General features: G+C 37.1%; 3 protein-coding genes across 3 annotated transcripts in view; 2 read left to right on the plus strand and 1 right to left on the minus strand.

Annotated features, from left to right (window-relative positions):
• ssh1a (slingshot protein phosphatase 1a) overlaps positions 1-4,867 on the minus strand; it is a 35,850-nt gene extending 30,983 nt beyond the window's left edge. The window contains exon 1 of the mRNA XM_079873104.1: positions 4,410-4,867. Within this exon, the coding sequence (XP_079729230.1) occupies positions 4,410-4,490 (81 nt within the window). The 5' untranslated portion in view covers positions 4,491-4,867. The remainder of the gene's footprint in view (positions 1-4,409) is intronic.
• A 2,745-nt stretch (positions 4,868-7,612) lies between these two features.
• dao.3 (D-amino-acid oxidase, tandem duplicate 3) lies at positions 7,613-15,039 on the plus strand. The gene is made up of 11 exons (XM_079873120.1): positions 7,613-7,836; positions 11,126-11,321; positions 11,442-11,556; positions 11,723-11,799; positions 12,043-12,108; positions 12,217-12,271; positions 12,770-12,874; positions 12,954-13,033; positions 13,683-13,800; positions 13,877-13,975; positions 14,059-15,039. Exons 2-11 carry the CDS (start codon positions 11,128-11,130, stop codon positions 14,188-14,190), a joined length of 1,041 nt encoding a protein of 346 aa, XP_079729246.1. The 5' UTR covers positions 7,613-7,836; positions 11,126-11,127; the 3' UTR covers positions 14,191-15,039.
• A 745-nt stretch (positions 15,040-15,784) lies between these two features.
• On the plus strand, positions 15,785-20,501 carry LOC307159642 (D-amino-acid oxidase-like). Its single transcript, XM_079873117.1, has 11 exons — positions 15,785-16,079; positions 16,589-16,784; positions 16,878-16,992; positions 17,393-17,469; positions 17,627-17,692; positions 18,154-18,208; positions 18,692-18,796; positions 18,879-18,961; positions 19,167-19,284; positions 19,368-19,466; positions 20,118-20,501. The coding sequence occupies exons 1-11, from the start codon at positions 15,986-15,988 to the stop codon at positions 20,247-20,249; spliced, it is 1,140 nt and encodes a 379-aa protein (XP_079729243.1). The 5' UTR covers positions 15,785-15,985; the 3' UTR covers positions 20,250-20,501.
• Positions 20,502-20,577: the final 76 nt, after the last annotated feature.

Below are 20,577 nucleotides of genomic sequence, written 5' to 3' on the forward strand. Positions count from 1 at the left end.
CAAAGGAGAAATGTTCTCTCAAAGCTGAAACGTGAACAACGAGGCCTCTCCTTGAGATAATGTTTCATCATAACAAAGAGTGTTTTTTAAATAGTTCCTCACTGTATGTGAAAGTGACGGCCCCGGTTATTAGGTTACTGATAGTGGTATGTGTAGCACTTAATGGAGGCAGGGCAGTGTGCCATGGTCAGATGTGACAGATGCCTGCAGGGGAAGAAACCGTGACAGGGGAATTGGTTGTGCCAGGGTTTCTGTCACGTACCAAAATATGTCCCTTCATGCAGAAGCTGGGCTTATAAAACTTTATAAGCAGGGCAGAATGAGGAGAGGAAATACTGGGATTTGTGAACAGAAACAGACTTTATGGAGGCATGAGGGTTTTCTGTGATTTACTAAGTGGAAGAACAGACAGCGTGGGGCGAACGGTGAAAAATAAGAAGGTAGAAATCAATATTGTGCTCCTGAAGATTCGCAAACCCATTTTAATTCTGTAATTTCTGAGTGAAATTCAAATCAAATATGAACAATAAGAACGTGAATTAAAGGACTAGTTCGAATGTTGTTCCAAATTCCTGGTCTTTCCAATATACTGAAAGTGAATGAAGACTGGGGCTGTCAAACGTCACATAAAGCCCCATAAAATAAAGCGGTGTAACCATACATTGATAAAGATTTAATTATGACTAATGATGTGATGTATTGATAGAGCGTTTAAAAAAAAAAAATCAATATACCTTTTTAAGATGCACCTATATTTTGACACACTTGTAAGCCACATCTGCATTGTCACTGAGCTCAATATTTGAGGAGTTTTAACAACTTTGTTTTGTAAAATTTCTTTTTTGTATAAACTTTTTTCCATAACTGGAATACCTAATTTTTTGGTGCATGTCCTAATGTGGATACTAGATTTGCACATTTTAGAGAGCACAGAAGACTGAACGATTTTCTTGACTGTTGTCATTGTTTAAGCCAAATCTCAAAGTCTCAAAATGGGATACGGGATTCACAATGTTCAGACTCAGAGAGTTCAATTAAATGTTCATGTAGTACTATATGTACATAATTTATTATTCTTGCATTTGCTAATTAGTTAATAAAAATGTAATTAGATGCAAGGGTGTAGAATTTAGTAGGGACGCTAGGGGCATGTCCCTACCAATAACCAGAGAATACTGAATTCTTACTAGCAATGTTTTTGACCAAACAATTAAAATATATTAATAACTCTTGTTGTTGTAATTATCTGAAATGGGTCATACCATTGACATTACTTGAGAATTCAAATTAAATACAACTGCACTCTTTCAAGGATGTGCATTTAGTGCATTTGTGCACAGTTCTGTTGAATGATAAAGTTTACCCTTTTTGTTTTTAACTTAATGTTTTTAAACTGAATGTATGAAGAAACTGAAATATCCACAGAATTAAAAAACAACACTGAAACAAGTGTGTGCGGCGGTTTCTGCAGCATCAGTCGACTGCAACAATACTATCACGATACTTGGGTGCCGATACGATATGTATTGTGATTTTTAATAATTACGATTCTACAAGTATTGTGATTTTTGTTTGCTTTTTTAACTCTAGACCATGGGGAAAATTTGAATGATACACTTATACATGATGGTACAGTGCAGGACGTATATATCCGTAGATGTCTCTCCGTCCGCCATTTTTCACTTTTTTATTACAGAAAATATACAAAATTTGTACAATTTGTGTAATGTGTTTGCAATGAGAACTATCCAGTTTTATTTAACATTTGATTACTTTCATTTCTGTAGTATGTGTTACCTGAAAACTACTGACAGACCCGCCTAAAAGATTTAAAGCCATGTTTATTGTCTCTATATTCTATTGTATTTTTTTTCTTCAAAATTCATCAGAAATTTGCTTTAAGTGTTTTCGTGAAAAAAGAAGCTCATACACAGGTTTGGAACGACATAAAAAATGTTTTGATTTCACGTTGAATTTAACCTGATTACCACACAAAGCTTGCACAGATTTTTACCCTTGGAACGTTAAAACCAAACTAACATCACCGTAATTATTCCTCAAAAGATGAGTTCTCTACACCTTCTTTCTATCAGCCCATCTATCAATCCCTCTCTCTCTCTCTCTCTGCATGAGATGACATCACTGCAGCTGCATGTTCCCAGTCCTCATGTTTGAGGTCGTGCTGTGAATTCTAAATAGTGTGTGTCCTCACTAGCGTAGCGCATTATGCAATCATTCTTAGATTTGAGTACTATATATATATATATATATATCTAAAGATTAAAGATAGGAACAGTCAGGTGGAAAAACGAAGGTCTGGTCCAACTAAGAAGAAAAAGACCACATTTCCTAAGAGGTTCAAGAATGTTGTTAATCTGACCCTGGTACTGCGACAGAAACCGAATTAAAGTGTGATTTATGCCCTGAACTGTGTGTATATAATAAAAATAGTACACAAATATCAATAATTCATAAAGCAAGAGTTAGTACTCTCATAATACAGTATCTGATGGACGTGTTTTTTGCTCTATCATTCAAATGTGTAGAGCTAGCGCCACCTACTGGTTGTAACTAGTACAATGGTTTTCTAAGACAACTGTGATGTCAGAGGAACGATTAAGGTGGGGTGCTCATGTAGGAAAGACTATTTAAAACCTACAAGACCATTCCTAACAAAGCAGGGTTTTCCTGACACTTTTCAGAACCACCTTCTGAGAAGCACTAACTAATAAAGGCCATTCAGCTCTCCTAGTGAGACCGGCTCCTAATGAAAAGGTAAAAACAGGAGGCCTTTCATTGCATGAGAGGAGCTTAGCTGTGCCACGACACAATGACTTAGATTTAAATTTCGGTTGAGAAGAAATGCAGTCATCGGGGAGGGGAGACCTTTAACTTTCACACAAAGAACAGCAGCTCATGAAGGGCTAGTGTAACAAAAATTACTAGAGCGCCTGCAGATTTGCACCACACAGATACGGATGCAAACTATAACACTAATTTGTGGAAGCACAAATTAGGAACTATGGGGAACAGGGAAGGCAGTGTTCAGTATTTCTATTGTTGGACAGTTTCATTGTATACAGGAGAGACCATGACCAAAAAGCTCCCCCCTTTTTGACAGTTCCCCTGTTAAAATGGCTTGACCAAATGAATGGAAGCACACAGTCCAACACAATACCATGAGATAAAACAAACTCCTCCATTTACTACTATACAATGACAAGAGCAACAAGCCATTATATTTTCAATAAAAATATAACCACAGAATGCAGTGGCATAACCTGTGCGCTTATTTTTGTATCTTGCCATTTAACGGTGCACTAAGTTTTTGTTTAGTTTTAGCTGGTCCCTAATCTGTCCCATTAATACCAACTGTTATGACATGTCTGTATATAATATATAAAGTGTGTTTTGTTAAGATGTGCTTGTTTTATTAAGATGGGTATGCAAAAATAGTAGCAATACCATCTGGAACACTGTACATGAAATATCTCATCATAGCCCAAAATTAAAAAGACATACATTTTAATTAGTAAGTATAATCAAAGAACATAGCTTATATTACTTTTATGTTTATGCGTTGAAGCACTTTGCACGCTGACTCACTCAATAGCATGACATGGTCGGTCATGTGATGTCAACAGCGGCACCCATAAAGTGACGACCCGCTTCATAACAGCTTGTTATAGGCTGATATGCCTGAGGTCTACATCTTTTGTGGGTGTAAATAGTTTCAATGATTTATTCCCAAAAGTGTCATTCATTTGTATAAAGTTGTAGTAAAAAATACTGAGTGCACCTTTAAGACTTGGCATGGTCTCCACGATTAATCCTTAGTTAAACCAGACTGTACCAAACAAAACACAGTGTTTTGTGGTTCGTTTACTCAAATTAGACGTATTCTTTCACAATCGTTGAACAACAAATCGCAGGACAGCCTGGAAGCAAGCCATTAGCTCAATAAAGTACAACAGCCCTGTCAAACTCTCTCTCCTGGTGACAGAATTGATCAGGATCCAAATCAAGAGCATCACACCTCATCTAACCACTAACTTAACACCAGCAGAGATTAAGCAAAACCACAAAACACACCAGATGAAGGTGATTGATCAAGAACAACTCAACAACTTAGGCCAAAAATTATATGCATGTATGTGTGACTAGTTTATGTATATAATATACATAAGTATGTAGGCTATAGTGCATAAAAAGCCCAAGGCGAATCGTGTCATCTCACAACAGAGTGACACAGCGTTCAATCCTCCATCAACCCTGATGGCATCCCGCTAGTTAGCTCCACAGCCTGAGCTGTATTAGCATTGGGCCTACGTGACTAAATTATATGCGTCCCTTTATGGATTTTATAAAACATTACATCATCTCTTCTCAGCGTGTTTATTTCCGCTTACCTCCCCCGCGTTGGTGGTGGCGGTGCTGGAAGTGGACGCCGCGCTGGGAGTGGGCGAGCGCTGCAGGGTTACCAGAGCCATGGATGGAAATCTCCCAGCACAACGGCCAGTCTAACTGTCACAAGCTAAACCGACTAGCGGATTTTCCCCTAGCAGCAGCAGCGCCAGATACACGGGGACTGTGCTGCAACTCCACGCGCTCGGTGGGGCCACTGACTGTTAAAAGGCCATATGGCTGAGCCGCTGATCGGCGTTGTTTGTGTCGCTGAATCCGCTTTGACATGAGCTGGATGATGTTTGGTGCCTCTCTCTCTCTCTCTCTCTCTCTCTCTCTCTCTCTCTCTCTCTCTCTCTCTCTCTCTCTCTCTCACACACACACACACACTCACCTCTCTCTCTCTCTCTCTCTCTCTCTCTATTACTCACTGCCGCATGTGGCTGAAACACGGACTACTACTGCTGCTGCCTGTAGTGGAGTTTGCGATTCAATGTTTTTTGAATGAATCTTTTATGTGAACGAATCGTTCTCGTTCACCGAATCTATCTCCCTGTCGAAGCGAGAGCCTGCTTTCATGACTTCATAGTGTCAAAGACTGACTTCAACATAGACCAATAGCATTCGAGTATGGGCTGAGTGTGGAGCATATCATTGGTTGGACTTGATATCATTGGTTGGACTGAATGAACACGCCCTTTACTGAACGAGTCAGTGTTTTGAATCTGAATCTCTTAGGAATTAACTGAGTGCACCTCTTGTTTGTGGGAATGTAAGGGCAAGGAGGAGGTTACTGAAACTCAGTTTATTTAGGCGATCTTTGTTTTGTTTTTTGCTTGATAAAAGCCATGCCATGCAGTAAAACCCACAGTCTATGAGTAAAACAGATAGGCATAATCTACTGGCCCAACCAACCTAAATGCACTGTTTCATGTATGTTTAAAGGAGTGTTGCAGTCGAATGGGTGATTCAATGACGTTTTGTTACCCTGGCAACTTATTTGTGTCTGTGTATTTTTTATTTTTTTTCATGTTTATCTGTATTGCTTTAATGCTTTGTAATGTTTAATAAAAAATAAAAGATTCAAAATATTGGAGCCCCTGAACTGAATTAAAACACTCACTATTATATTAAGCATAAAATCCACTCAAGCCAAACATCCGGGTGGTATGGGGGAGGAAAGAAATTTTAGTTGACAAGAAGGTGTTGTGTTTCGTATATGTGCATCATTTTGTAAATGATCAAATAAAGCTAACAGAAATATTGTTACATGCATTTATATATATATATATATATATATATATATATATACAATGGTGGTCAAAATTGATGGCACCCCTGATAAATATGATAAAAAAATGGCTGTAAAAATAAATCTGCATTGTTTATCCTTTTGATCTTTCATTCAAAAAATTCACAAAAATCTAACCTTTCATTGAAGTAAAAGAATTGAACGTTTGGGGTAAATCACATTATAAAATAAATGTTTTTCTCCAAAACACGCTGGCCATAATTGTTGGCACCCTGTTATTAAATACTTTTTGCAACCTCCTTTTGCCAAGATAACAGATCTGAGTTTTCTTCTATAATGCCTGATGAGTTTGGAGAACACCTGACAAGAGATCAGAGACCATTCCTCCATACAGAATCTCTCCAGATCCTTCAGATTCACAAGTTCATGTTAGTGCTTCTTCTCTTCAGTTCACTCAGGGAACTGTGACGGTCATGGCAGAAGCTTCATTTTGTGCTCAGTTACCCATTTTTGTGTTGATTTTGATGTTTGTTTTGGACCGTTGTCCTGATGGAAGATCCAACCACGGCCCATTATAAGATTTCTAGCAGAGGCCGTCAGGTTTTGATTTTTTATCTGTTTGTATTTGCTATAATCCATAATACCATGTATCTGAACAAGATGTCCAGGACCTCCAGCAAATAAATAGGCCCACAACATATAAGATCCAGCAGTATATTTAACCGTAGGCATGGGGTACTCTTCATTCCTGTTTGCTCCAAACACATCTGGTGGGTTTGCTGCCAAAAAGCCCTTTTTTTTCGTTTTATCTGACCATAGAATCCGGTCCCTTTTGAAGACCCAGTCGTGTCTGACAACTGAATATGCTGGAGTTTATTTTTGGAGGAGCGAGGAGGATTTTTCTTGAAACTCTCCCAAACAACATGTGGTGATGTAGGGGTTGTTTGATAATTTTTTTTAGGCTTTCTGACCCTCAAGACTCAACTAATCTCTGCAATTCTCCATCTGTGATCCTTGGAGAGTCTTTGGCCACTCAAACTTTCCTCCTCACCATCCATTAAGACAATAGACATGTCCTCTTCCAGGCAGATTCGTAACATCTTTAGTTGATTATAACTTCTTAATTATTGCCCTGATGGTCAAAATGGGGATTTTCAATTCTTTAGATATTTTCTTACAGCCACTTTCTATTTTGTGAAGCTCAACAATCTTTTGCTGCACATCAGAACTATATTCTTTGGTTTTACTCATTGTGATGGATGATTAAGGGAATTTGGCCTTTGTGTTTCCTCATATTTAAACTCCTGTGAAACAAGAAGTCATAGCTGGACAATTTCATGTTCCTAGTCACCCTGGTGTGCTTAAAAATGTAAATATTAATGGGAATATACTTCAGAGATATTTTTCTCATAAAAAATTCTAGGGGTGCCAACAATTATGGCCATTGTGTTTTGGTGAACAACATTTATTTCATAATGTGATTTACCCCCCAATTTCAATTCTTTTACTTCAATGAAAGGTTAGATTTTTGCACATTTTTTGAAGGAAAGATCAAAAGGATAAACAGCCATAAAGTTTACAGCCATTTGTTATCATATTTATCAGGGGTGCCATCAATTTTGACCACCACTGTATATATATATATATATATATATATATATTATATATATGTGTGTATGTATGTGTGTGTGTGTGTGTGTGTGTGTGTGTGTGTGTGTGTGTGTGTGTGTGTGTGTGTGTGTGTGTGTGTGTGTGTGTGTGTGTGTGTTAAATGTATGTGTGTGTATATATATTAAATTCCTTTATTGTATGCATTATTTATCTTGTTCTGTGTATGTTTTTATGTTAACATAACATTAATATTAGGCCAACTGGTAATATTTACCAAGTTTTACCAAAGTTGACCTATGAATTAAATTAATTCAAAAATGTATTTGCTCAAGTGTAATAATTAACAGACATCAAGAGGTGGCCACTAGAGGCTGGTTCTTATAACCAAGTGGACTTTACCCCGTCATCCAAGATTTGTGCAAAGTCTTAACGAATTAATGCAGTTAAAATTCTGGTTTCTGCTTAAATCGATCTGTCATAAGGCAGTGCATGTGAGAGAGAGGCAATAAGAGCATATGGGACTTTTCCTAATAGTTTTTTTGAGAAAACTTCTGGCCAACTTAATTCAGGTGAGTGAAACTGTGTTTCTGTGCAATGGATTCTTACATAAAGGTGACCAATAAGGAAAAGAGTTTGTATATATGTATACATGTGCAGATTTCTTCAAGATTAGTCACATGGCAGAATTGGTGATTGGTGATAATGTTTAAAATGGAAAGGGATGTATTTTATCTGCACATAAGATTAAAATACAAAGCAGAAATTAATTGTAGAAATAATAAGAACTGTTGTACAAAAAACTTTCCAACATTTGTAATCAAAATTATTCAACCCCCCATTGCAAATCAGGTTTATAAATGTATAGACTTTCAGCTGTTTGCAATATACAAATCAAACAAAAGTAATTTAAATAGCTTAACACAACAAATCAAGTGGTTTCCAAAATTTCAACTGAAAATGCAACTTTTAAAGGTGTCCGCAGTCTCAAAATTATTCAACCCGGTAAATGGAAACCCTCACAACAGCACAAATCTGCAAAACAAGTGTTGTCTCTAGCACACCTGATGCAACTAATCAAGGTCTTCATTAGTTGCACCAAGTGTGCTTGAGCTAGAACACATGAAATATCTAAACTGGCTAGGTTTGTTGAGTGTCACGTTTGACTGTATGTTAGAAATATGGCTAAGTCAAAAGAATGGTCCAAAAAGTTAAGAGAATCATCGCCCTTCACAAACAAGGAACAAGATACAAAAAGCTAGCAAAGGCATTAAATGTTCCTAGAGAAACTGCTGGAAGAATAGTTCGCAATTTCAAAGTTGGCGAACAGTGTTACACTACCTGGACGGGGCAGAAAAAGGAAGCTATCAACGGCTGCAACCAGATTTATGAGAAGGCAGGATAAATAAATAAAAAAACGAGTGACTGCAAAAGACCTGCAGCAAGAGAAAAAAAAAGTAGCAAGTGTTCAATGCAGCACAAAGAGTTACAAAAGAGGTAATTCGCCTGTTATGGCATTTTCTTTCTGCAGACATGAAGGTGTTATCCACATGTAGGCTACATCAAAGTGAATGGGATCTCATTCTCAGGGTTCTCTCACTATTCCATGAACACTATTCAAGGAACAAAAAACTTTTAAGCGAGAAGATTCAAAAGATTCGAGTCACTCGGACTCCACCACTATATGGCTGAAAAATCTAATATTATTATTTCTAGTAGGCCTGCCATGTAAATAAGACAAGTATTCCGAATTCAGCCCATTGTGAGCCCAAACACGAATAGTGCCAACTCAACGTCATAGACTCAGTTGACGTTACGCAATGAGGGAAAACGTCTCAGGTTACGTCCTCTAACCCTAGTTCCGTGCAGCCTCGGCAGCAGCGGGGCCCGAACCGCAGGGAACGCTCACCTGAAAACCCCCCTCAAAGAGTGACAGGCGAGAACGGAGGGTGCGAAGCTGCAGCCTCTCACAATGCTCACAGTCAGCCCCCTTGAAGGCTGACAGCATGCTCCGCTCCCAAACACATCACACAAAGTTCGTGTGTATCCTCAACCCGTAAGATAACGAGGGCAGGGAGAAGCACACAACTTGAATGATTGTTTGGACGCCATGATAGATATATATGAAGCTGAATGGTTTTCATGACATTTAACAATAAATGTAATAGACAGTTTGACACTGAGCGCTTGCTAAGGCACAGAAGCTAGCGCGGTTATAAACCGGATGTGGTACCTTTCCTGGTAATGACGTCACCCGCCCGTAACGTTCACTCACTCGCCATTGGCTTCAGATGCAATCACCATAGCGTCATCGACGCATCGCGAGTTCCCTCGAAAGGGAAAGTAAATTGCAACTATGACATTTCTAAAACAACTTTAACTCTTTCGTGTTTTCATAAACAGGCTTTAATATGCTGGTCCCTGATATATAAGTATACATTTTCTCCGCATAATTATTTTATTTGGAACAACCAAAATATTAAATATAAAAATAAATCTCTTTTTTTAAACAATTGGTTTGATAAAAATATACTTTTAGTGAGTCAACTTTTAGATGAAAGGGGTGTCTTGCTCTCTTATGAACACTTTATGCAAGAATTCTCTTTTCCAGTCCCCCCAAGAGAATGTCATTGTTTTTGGGGCAATTCCTGATTGTATAAAACCTTTAGTCAATCCTGGCCCTAAAGGTCCTTTATGCTCTCCACCTATATTTGACAACACTAATTTATTTGTTGATCAAACTCCTTTCAGCAGATTGTCAAACAAGAAAATTCGCTCAATTCTTAACAAAGGATCAGATTTCTTCACCTGCTTGTGTAAGATTTTGGAACAACAAATTTGATAATAATATAGTATGGGAAGATTTCTGGCTCCTTCAGAAAAAGTTATTTTTATCTAATAAAGTTGTTGAAGTATCTTTTAAAATTATTCATAATTGCTATCCAGTTAATTATAATTTTGCTAAATTTAATAATAGTATCTCCCCTTTGTGCACCTTTTGTCATCAGGTTGATGAGACAATTACTCATTTATTTTGGGAATGTATGTATTGCAAAATATTTTGGGTTGACTTTTCAAATTTTGTTAAAAGATATATGTCAGTAAACTTTTGTATAAGCCAAAAAATGGTGTTTTTTGGTGACTCTATGAAAGTAGACCCTTATCATTTTAAATTTATTCTCAACTTATTACTTTTTCTTGCCAAATTTTATATTCACAAGTGTAAGTTTTCAAAGAAAACTCCTTCCTTTTTCATTTTTAAGAAAGATTTTGATATATATTTGAACTCCTTGAGGAATTCTAAAAACTCTGCTGCTTGTAAGACTCTACGTTGGTGTCAATCATTTAAGCAAGCTTAATATTCTTTGTTTATGTAATGTAACCCTCTTTTTCTGTGTATTGTTTATATGTTAATTTATTGCTCATTTATGATTGTTTTGTATTTGTTATTGCATAATAAAAAAAAATAATAAAAATAAAAAAAAAGGGAAAGTAAATTTGTTTTTTTGCGAGCAGTTTTGCGAGCTGTCATTACATTGCTTGTGCATGCAAAGATAAGATGGAACCTAATGTTTAGGACAACGCGATCTCTTTATGTTGGTAACAGGAAGAAAAGTTTGGTGAGTAACATAACATAAGTGGACATAAGACTAATAATGTTCTTCCCATTAACATATAGCATTGGACACAGGTTTGCTCTGAAATTGTTCTCAAATAAGATTGCAACCAAAAAAAAAAAAAAAAAAAAAAACATGCTTAAGTTAAAACCCTATTTACACTTGCATTACCATTTTTTGACATACTGTGATTAAGATAGAAATAAATATGTATTCACACTTTTATGGCACTTATTTTCTGCAGACATGAAGGTGTGCATCATTGGAGCGGGGGTCATTGGCCTCTCCACGGCTCAGAGCATCTACCAGCACTTCCACGGCCGGGTCACCCCCCTCACCATAGAGGTGTATGCTGATGTCTTCACTCCACTCACCACCAGTGACGGGGCAGCTGGACTCTGGCAGCCGTATCTGTATGACAAGGGGAACGTGCAAGAAACGTGAGGTTTCATTTGATTGAATCCAAAAGTGCATATGAAACATTTGAATCACACCCTCATGTTTTCAGAGATGCTGTATAGTCTAGTAGAGAATAAAATGTTTTTATTTTATTTTCACAGTAAATGGAACAAAGAGACATTTGATTATCTACAAAGTTTCCTCAGCTCTCACGATTCAGTGAAAATGGGAATCTTCCTCCAGTCTGGCTACGACCTGTGCACTGAAACTGTACCAGTGAGAAGCTTCTCATTTCCCTCCTTAAAATGCTTGATATTTAAAATGTATAGTAGTGTGAAATTTAATGTAGCTCATGTAGCATGCAGATGGTATGTCATTGAACGGAAACAATGCTAAATTTTCAGGCCTATTTTGCAGCTGTCTCTCTGCTCCTCTCAAACAGGACCCCTCATATAAAAACGCTGTGTTGGGCTTTCGCCAGCTAACTAAACGTGAACTTGATATGTTCCCGGGATACAGGTACATATCACCTGCATCTAATCACAAGTTTAATAACTGATGTTGCTGACACTGTTTTAAGTGTCAAAGTCCCGTACAAGACATGGAGTAATATTCAGCTTAATTGAACATTCAAATTGAGTCAGGGCAGACCTACTGTATATACATTTTTAAGTGCTGATGTTTAAAGTTCAGTTTGATTGATTTAAGTTCAGTTCAACTGAAATGTAATTGATCTCAGTGTCGTATATGTCCATTTCCCAGCTATGGATGGTTCTACACCACTATGATGATTGAAGGAAAGACATACCTGCCATGGCTTATGGATTGGTGAGAGATCTTAACAGTAACCTGAAGTTGGATGAAGTTGCATACTGTATGCATATACATATAGATGTCTATATACATTTTAATAATTTTCTGGTGTTCTCTATACAGGTTAAAACAAAGAAATGTCAAGTTTCATCAGAGAAAGATTGGTTCATTTAAAGAGGTTTGCACATGTTTTTGGACTACTTTCAATCATTTCAATCATTGAAAAGCTTTAATATATAGATGTTCAATTCAAGAAATTATAAATCAATATTAAATCCACAAAAAAAAGCTACATTATATTATACTACGGGGCTGTTGAATGCTTGAATCTGATTGGTTGACGAATTGTTCTAAGGTGTGCAATTATTTTCATGGAAACGCATGGCTAAAGTAGTTCCAGGCAAGTCTTAACCGCATTACCACCTCGGGTGTGCATTATTTACTAATAATTCAACGGCCCGTTGTCAATTATTCCTTACTTAAACAGTTATAATATCATAATATAACAGTTATGGTTTTCTGTATCACTCATACTTACTAGATGCAGTGGAACTTCATACTGTAGTTTAGTAAGACAAGAATAGCAAGCAGTTTTTGACCCACTTATAACTGAGAACCTCATCTATCCAGTTGTAAAGTGATTGTGCTCAAAGTTTGCAAAAAAAATGTCCTCCAGTTGGCAGATAGTGGTGCTGATGTTATCATCAACTGCTCTGGTGTCCGATCAGGAGACCTACAGCCTGATCCTGAACTCAAACCAGGAAGAGGACAGATCATTAAGGTGAGGTTTAGTGGATAAAATTCAATCAGGGTTTGAGTTTTAGACAAAACAGTGTCATCTCAGATTGCTATGTCAACAGGTAGATGCTCCCTGGATAAAACACTGGATCTGCACACATAATTTCTCGTCTGGCAGTAATTCGTCGTACATCATACCTGGGTGAGTTTCTTTATGGTCACAGTCAATGTATATTTGTATTAAGACATACATAGTGTAACGGGGCGAACAAGATGTGAGGCGTGTGGATCCATGTGCAAGCTTTTATTTATAAACATGGTAAACAGGCAAGGGTCAGACAACGGTAAACAGGTATGGTACGGGCAAGACACAAAAGAGATCCAAACAAGGGGCAAACAGAGTCCGAAGGGCAAGGCAAAGGGTTAATCCAGGAAACACAGGCAGAAATCAAAACACGAGAAAACAGGCAAGGCAAGGCAAGACTTAAAACAGCTGAGTGGGCTCCATAGAGTAGCTATCGCTTGGATATGCGCTATTCAATACTCGGCGCTCACAGAGAGAAAGTCCCAGGCTTATAAAGTGTGTGTGATTGTGAGCGTGATTAGTGTAATCAGCTGTGTGTGTCGTCCGTGCAACGGATGATGGGAAATGCAGTCCAGTGTGCTGTGTGGTGTGAGAGTCAACATGGAGAAGCGACCTCTGGTGGCTATCGGGCGGAAGGCCACAGACCGGATTCGTGACACATAGATAAAGGCAAACATGCTGTGTTTGTTTACCTAATCTCTGAGTTATTTTTATTATGAAATGCAAAATTTGTCCTAGGTCTGATTCACTCAGTTTGTTTCTGCAGGAGTCGTTTAGTCACTGTGGGCGGAGTTTTCCAAGTAGGAAACTGGAATCTGCAGAACAGTTCTGTTGACCATAAAAGAATCTGGGAAGATGCCTGCAAGCTTGACCCCAGTCTACAGGTAGGAGAGTTGTCTCGATTTGTTATCTAACGAGTGTTTTTTTTTTATACAGATCTGCTAAATATTTTCTCTCTAGCATGCCCGGATAGTAGAGGACTGGACTGGTCTCAGGCCCGCACGCAGTAAAGTTAGACTGGAGACAGAGACCATGCGTTCTGGACCACACACATTTGAGGTGAGCTCGTAGTGAAGAGAGCACTATTTTATTGGCTTAACTCTTCCTCTTTTCACACACCATGCTGTTTTCATTCACCTCAGGTCATCCATAACTACGGACATGGAGGTTTTGGACTGACCATCCATCGTGGATGTGCTGAGGAAGCTGCTCGGCTCTTTGGACAGATCCTGGAGCAGAAAGGCTTGCTAGCACACTCTAAATCACGACTGTAATAGATCTGGGTTTCTGGACAGTGTAATCCATAATCTCATCAGACATCAGCAATGTTATTCTTTATCTCAACTTTGTCATACTGATTCCAAAAAGTTTAAGAATCCTAAACTACAATGAAATACATGTTCATATACACGTTTTATATTTTTTATAAAAATAAAAAAATTGATTGTTTTAAAAATATGACACATCATAACAGAAGCGAATTGTCAAAACTTTTTTTATGTTAATTAGGGGTGTAACAATATATCGTGTCACAAATATATCGCAATACAAAAATGCATCAATATGTTTCGTGGATAGTTCACCCAAAATAAAAATTACTGTGTGGGAAAAAATTCTAGTTTTCAGAGTTTTAGTGTCAGTCCTACAAGAAACTGCTATATGTAATGTTGAATATAATGTACAATAATGCAATGGGGGAATAATTGTGGGTCCTGATAATGCCAAATGTCTTATGTTAGCAGTAAAAAGTGACAACATTGTTTTGTTATACATCTAGTCAGACAAAATTATTTAGACAACATTATTTATACATCTAGTCAGCTAAAATGATTCTGTATTTTCATCTTTAGAATCATGAATATTTTTATTCTGGTGTCACTATTGGGTTTCCAGCAAGTCCAAGCCTATTCATTTACACCCACAATGTAAAACCAAATGTAACATTTTGATCAACAGTACATTTTTTGTTAACCTTTTACCATATGTCTTGGAGTATCGCAATAATATTGTATCGTGAGTTCAGTATTGTGATATGTATCGAATCATGACGTGGGAATCATTACTCCCCTTCTGCTAATGTATAATAAAGAATCAGATGCAAGCATGATTTATTTAATGCTTTTATTTGAATGCTTTTTCAAATTTATTTTAAGCATTATTGTTTACATATTTACATTACCTGTAGTGGCAACACTGGCAAGGGCTCTCAGGGTTCCCACTTTGAACATACTTTTTTTTTTTTGCTCAAAAGAAATCTGCACAACCTTTGAATCAACTACCTATGAATTTAAATGTGTGCTCACACTTTTTTAATTATTCAAATAAATTAGCAGTTTTATAAATTCATAAATATTACACAAAGGCATGAAAGGAGATACATGATGCATGTACAATCTGAGGGCAAGACTGATTCAATATAATGTATTATTTAAAAAAAAACATGGTTTCTTTCCTGTGGATTAGCATTTAAGGATATAGAATTTAGCCATCAAAATTAAAAGTTAATCAAATATGATAAATAAAGATGCCAATAAAAAAGTAAAGTAAATAATAATAATAATAGGCTAATAAGACAGTCAGTAAAAGTTATTTTATTTTTTTCACCAACAATATCATATAGCTACCTCCAGACAACTGCTCAACTACAACTAACTAAGCAGAGCTGATATCTGTGTGAAAGTGTCGTGTTTTGAGAAGAGTTTTATTTTTATTTAATTTTTTTCACCACTTAATGCAATGCAAACCACAAACATTGTATGTCAGTAAGAATCACTATCTTGTCGCCATCTAATGGAGTAACGAGGTCTGAACAAATCATTGAACGAATATGAACAAAACTTTTTAGTGAGCAGATTCAAAAGATTCGAAGTCACTGAAGTGAGTGACTCAAAACCAAAACCAAAACTATGGCTGACTTGGAAAAAGCATGATGCTATTTCTTCCATGTAAGACTATTTCGAATGCAGCCCATACTGAGCATTTTCTGAAGGTGAACATTAATAGCGCCAGCTCAACGTGACAGTTGACGTTAGGTAATGTGAGATAAAGTTAATTTTTAAATTTTGCGTCATGTCATTGCGTTGCTTAAGACTTGTGCATACACAAAAGAAGATAAGGACCTGTTTAGGACAACGTCGACTTCAAGGAAGTAACAAGAAGTTTGGTGAGTGAAGCTGTTCTTTTTATAAAATAAACTAATAAAGTGCAGTAGGCCTATACCGCGAATGCAATGTAAAACCGTCTTCCAAATGCACATGTAAATGTAGCTATTTCCAGCTTGACATTACATGCAATGCATTACTTTTTTAAGCTGTAGAAAGCCCACAAGAAGGCAACCAATAAGAACAACTCAAGCTCTCTAACCTTGTTAGTTAGTTGTCGTTGCCAATGTTTAATCGTGTCCATATGGGTTTTTATAGACATAAGACTTATTAATCAAATAAAAGAAGCCATTCACATTACACTATAAACATATGGCAGCATTGGACACATGTTTGCATTGAAATTGTTTTCAAATCAAATTGCAACATTTTATGAAACCGTGCATTAATATTTACACTTGAATTTAGAGTTTTTTTTTTGCATAGAACATACAGACATCAAATAGCTTAAGAGCATACAGCATATCATTATTAAAATAGAAAAAAAAGTTATTTATGCATTTTTCTGCAGACATGAAGGTGTGCATCATTGGAGCGGGGGTCATTGGCCTCTCCACGGCTCAGAGCATCTACCAGCACTTCCACGGCCGGGTCACCCCCCTCACCATAGAGGTGTATGCTGATGTCTTAACTCCACTCACCACCAGTGACGGGGCAGCTGGACTCTGGCAGCCGTATCTGTATGACAAGGGGAACGTGCAAGAAACGTGAGGTTTTATTTGTTTCGATTCAATTCTGTGGCATAAAAATGGGAAATATATATCAGTTGAAGCACATCTTTGTTCGTTATTCATTCACAGTAAATGGAACAAAGAAACATTTGACTATCTACTAAGCTTCCTCAGCTCTCCAGATTCAGTTCAAATGGGAATCTTTCTCCAGTCTGGCTACAACCTGTGCACTGAACCTATGGCGGTGAGAAAATTATCTTTCGATTGCATGTAATGTCTTTTTTTTTTTTTCAGTGTAAAGAATGTTATATAAACTGCAAGTATTAATTAATTGAACATACTGTATTATATTGTCAGGTAATTGAGTTCATATTTAGGTCTCTGCCTGTGGGCCCTTAACTATTGCAGGGCATGATCAAAATGGCAGAACAGAACATAATGAACCTTATTGTATAGCTGAACAAAAGAAGAAGTGGTCAGAATCAAATAACCTTAAGCATCCACTTGATCCAACTGCTGAGCCCCCTCTCTCTGGCATGGGTTAAAACCAGCATGAAATTAGAGTGAAAATAACTAACCGATCTCACTTATCCATGAGAGATCATTTTGAAAATTACTGCAATCTCTCTGCTCCCCTCAAACAGGACCCCTCATTTAAAGACGCTGTGTTGGGCTTTCGCCAGCTGACTAAACGTGAACTAGATATGTTCCCAGGATACAGGTACAGTACTTGTTAGCTGTATCTAATCATAAATTATTTCTATAATTTGATGCTGCTGACTTGTTTTCAAAATCAGTTTGGTTGTTTTACCCCTTAAATTGGATTTGTGAATGTAGTGTGTTGTGTCACCTTTCCTTTTTTCCACAATCCTTTTCAGTTTTGGGTGGTTCAACACTGCTCTCATGATTGAAGGAAAGACATACCTGCCCTGGCTTATGGACTGGTGAGAGACTCCTGTTATCTTATCAGTAACCCAAATTAGAATGGGAATGAAATAGAATAAAGTAGGGTTCAAAAGTCCACAATAAAATATGAGATTCAAAATCTAGTTTAACTCAGAAATAAACAGTTTTTGCATTTTGAAAAATTTAAAACAAATAAACATTATGACGTACAATGAATAATTAGTATTTCAGATTTCTAGATTTTCTCTATAAGTTAGAGTTGTATAAGTTAGAGTATATTTTGTATCTACACATCTAATACATGCATATGTGTGTGTTTAATTTTTATATGAATGTACTTTTTCTTCTATTTTATATGCATCAGAATAACTGTTATGCATTTATATAATTATGTAAAATCTGTAGTGGATGTGTTAGTCATTTACAGCATAAACTTTTTCAGGTCTAACAATGATTAACAGTCTTTGGCAAGTTGGTCATGTTTCTTTGTTTTTTACAGGTTAGGACAAAGAAAGGTTCAATTTTATCAGAGGAAGATTGGTTCATTTCAAGAGGTTTGAAAAATTCCATTGTCATTCTCACACTTTATAAATGAAAATCTCAAGATCTTAAAATTTACACTACCTTTAAGAAGTTTGTGGTTAATGTGATTTTTTTTTAAAATTTTTTTTAAAGAAATTAATACTTTTAGTCAGAAATTATGCATTAAATTGATCAAAAGTGACAGTAAAACAGTTTCCACAAAAATACTAAACAGCACAGTATTTTTAACATTGATAATATAAAGAAATTTCTTGAGCGGAAAATCATCATATCAGAATGATTTCTGAAAGATCATGTGACACTGAAGACTGGAGTAATGATGCTGAAAATTCAGCTTTGACATCACAGGAATAAATTAGATTTTAAAATATGTGAAAACAGAAAACCCTAATTTTCCTGCTAAATTCATGCTGAGAGTCTGTCTCTGTACTGTTGCAAAATGGTTTCAGTCATAAAATGTGTGCATTTGTAATGACCTCAAAATTGTCCTCCAGTTGGCAGATAGTGGTGCTGATGTTATCATCAACTGCTCTGGTGTCCGATCAGGAGACCTACAGCCTGATCCTGAGCTCAAACCAGGAAGAGGACAGATCATTAAGGTGAGGTTTAGTGGATAAAAGTCAATCATACTTAGAGTTTTTGCATAGAACTATGTTGATCTCATGCCTTTTAAATCAACAGGTAGACGCTCCCTGGTTAAAGCACTGGATCCTCACACATGATTCCTCATCAGGAGTCTACAACTCACCATACATCATTCCTGGGTAAGACTCGTTGAAATAAAAGTTGAAGTTGAAGTACAAAAACTAAAAATAAATTAATAATAATAATATAATAATTAATAATAATAAAAATGACAAACCACATAACAAAATTATTAAAACTAAAAAACAGTCTAAATGACTTCATGACTAAAATGAAGTCTTGTCCTAGCAGTTGCACATGACCTCAGGTCCTCTGTTTCTGCAGGAGTCGTTTAGTCACTGTGGGTGGAGTTTTCCAATTAGGAAACTGGAATCTGCAGAACAGTTCTGTTGACCATAGAGAAATTTGGGAAGCCGCCTGCAAGCTTGAGCCCAGTCTACAGGTAGCTTGCAGGCATTTTAGCCTTGCTAAATTATTGTTTGCTTGACTGGCCTGAGGGGATTGAATCTTCTTTTTTCTCTCTAGCATGCCCGGAAAGTAGAGGACTGGACTGGTCTCAGGCCCGCACGCAGCAAAGTTAGACTGGAGAGAGAGACCATGCGATCTGGACCACACGCATTTGAGGTGAGCTCGTAGTGATCCTTAAACTGAAGATCTTATGGCATCTTCCAATGAAGAGGGGTCGCTGTAAACAGCTAGATGATGTATGAGTTAATGCGGAGCCCCTAATGGGAAAAAAATGTTAGATGAGATGGGAGGAAAAAATTATATTGCAATGCTTTTTGTGTTTCCCCAAGAACCATTGCATTCGCTCGCAAAACATTTGCTCACAAAACTGGTGATGGAAATAATATGAAATAGGAGGGAAAACTATTTTTATGCTTTTGCTAGTTTCTTGGGGGAACAGAATGCAAAAGTTTTGCAAACGAACGCAAAGTTTCTTAGAGGAGCGCAAAAGTTTTCAAGTGAACGCAAAAGATTTCTAAGCACACCGTAAAGTCTCGCATTAGAACGCAAAAGATTTCTAAGCACACCGTAAAGTCTCGCATTAGAACGCAAAAGATTTCTAAGCACACCGTAAAGTCTCGCATTAGAACGCAAAAGATTTCTAAGCACACGGTAAAGTTTCGCAAGAGATCGCAAAAGTTTTATGCAAAAGAAACTGCTAATGTTTTGCAAGTGTATTTTTCTTCCCATCTTATATATTTTTTCCATCACCCTTTAGGGCTCTGTAGATTCTCCTCTTTTCACACATGCTGTTTTCATTCACCTCAGGTCATCCATAACTACGGACATGGAGGTTTTGGACTGACCATCCATCGTGGATGTGCTGAGGAAGCTGCTCGGCTCTTTGGACAGATCCTGGAGCAGAAAGGCTTGCTAGCACACTCTAAATCACGCCTGTAATAATAGATTTGGGCCTCTGGACAGTGTTATCCATCTCTTGAATTGTCGCTAATCTAGAGATGCATAATACATTTGACTACATTTATCTACACTAATCTACAATAAAGACACATACTATTTTTCTTGTTTTGAATCATAATTTATTGTTATCATACATGTACATCCAGTGCAGTGGCAAGAGATCTGTGCACAGAGACACAAAACGCGGCACTAAATCGCAAAAGGCAGGCATAGGAGACAACTCTCTGGATTCACAGGAACAACTGCACACTTCCCATCATGCCACACACATACCCACTGTACGGTTGAAAAGGCATAAATACAAATG

The sequence above is a fragment of the Squalius cephalus genome, assembly GCF_949319135.1.
Source record: "Squalius cephalus genome assembly, chromosome: 5".
Lineage (NCBI taxonomy): Eukaryota > Metazoa > Chordata > Actinopteri > Cypriniformes > Leuciscidae > Squalius > Squalius cephalus.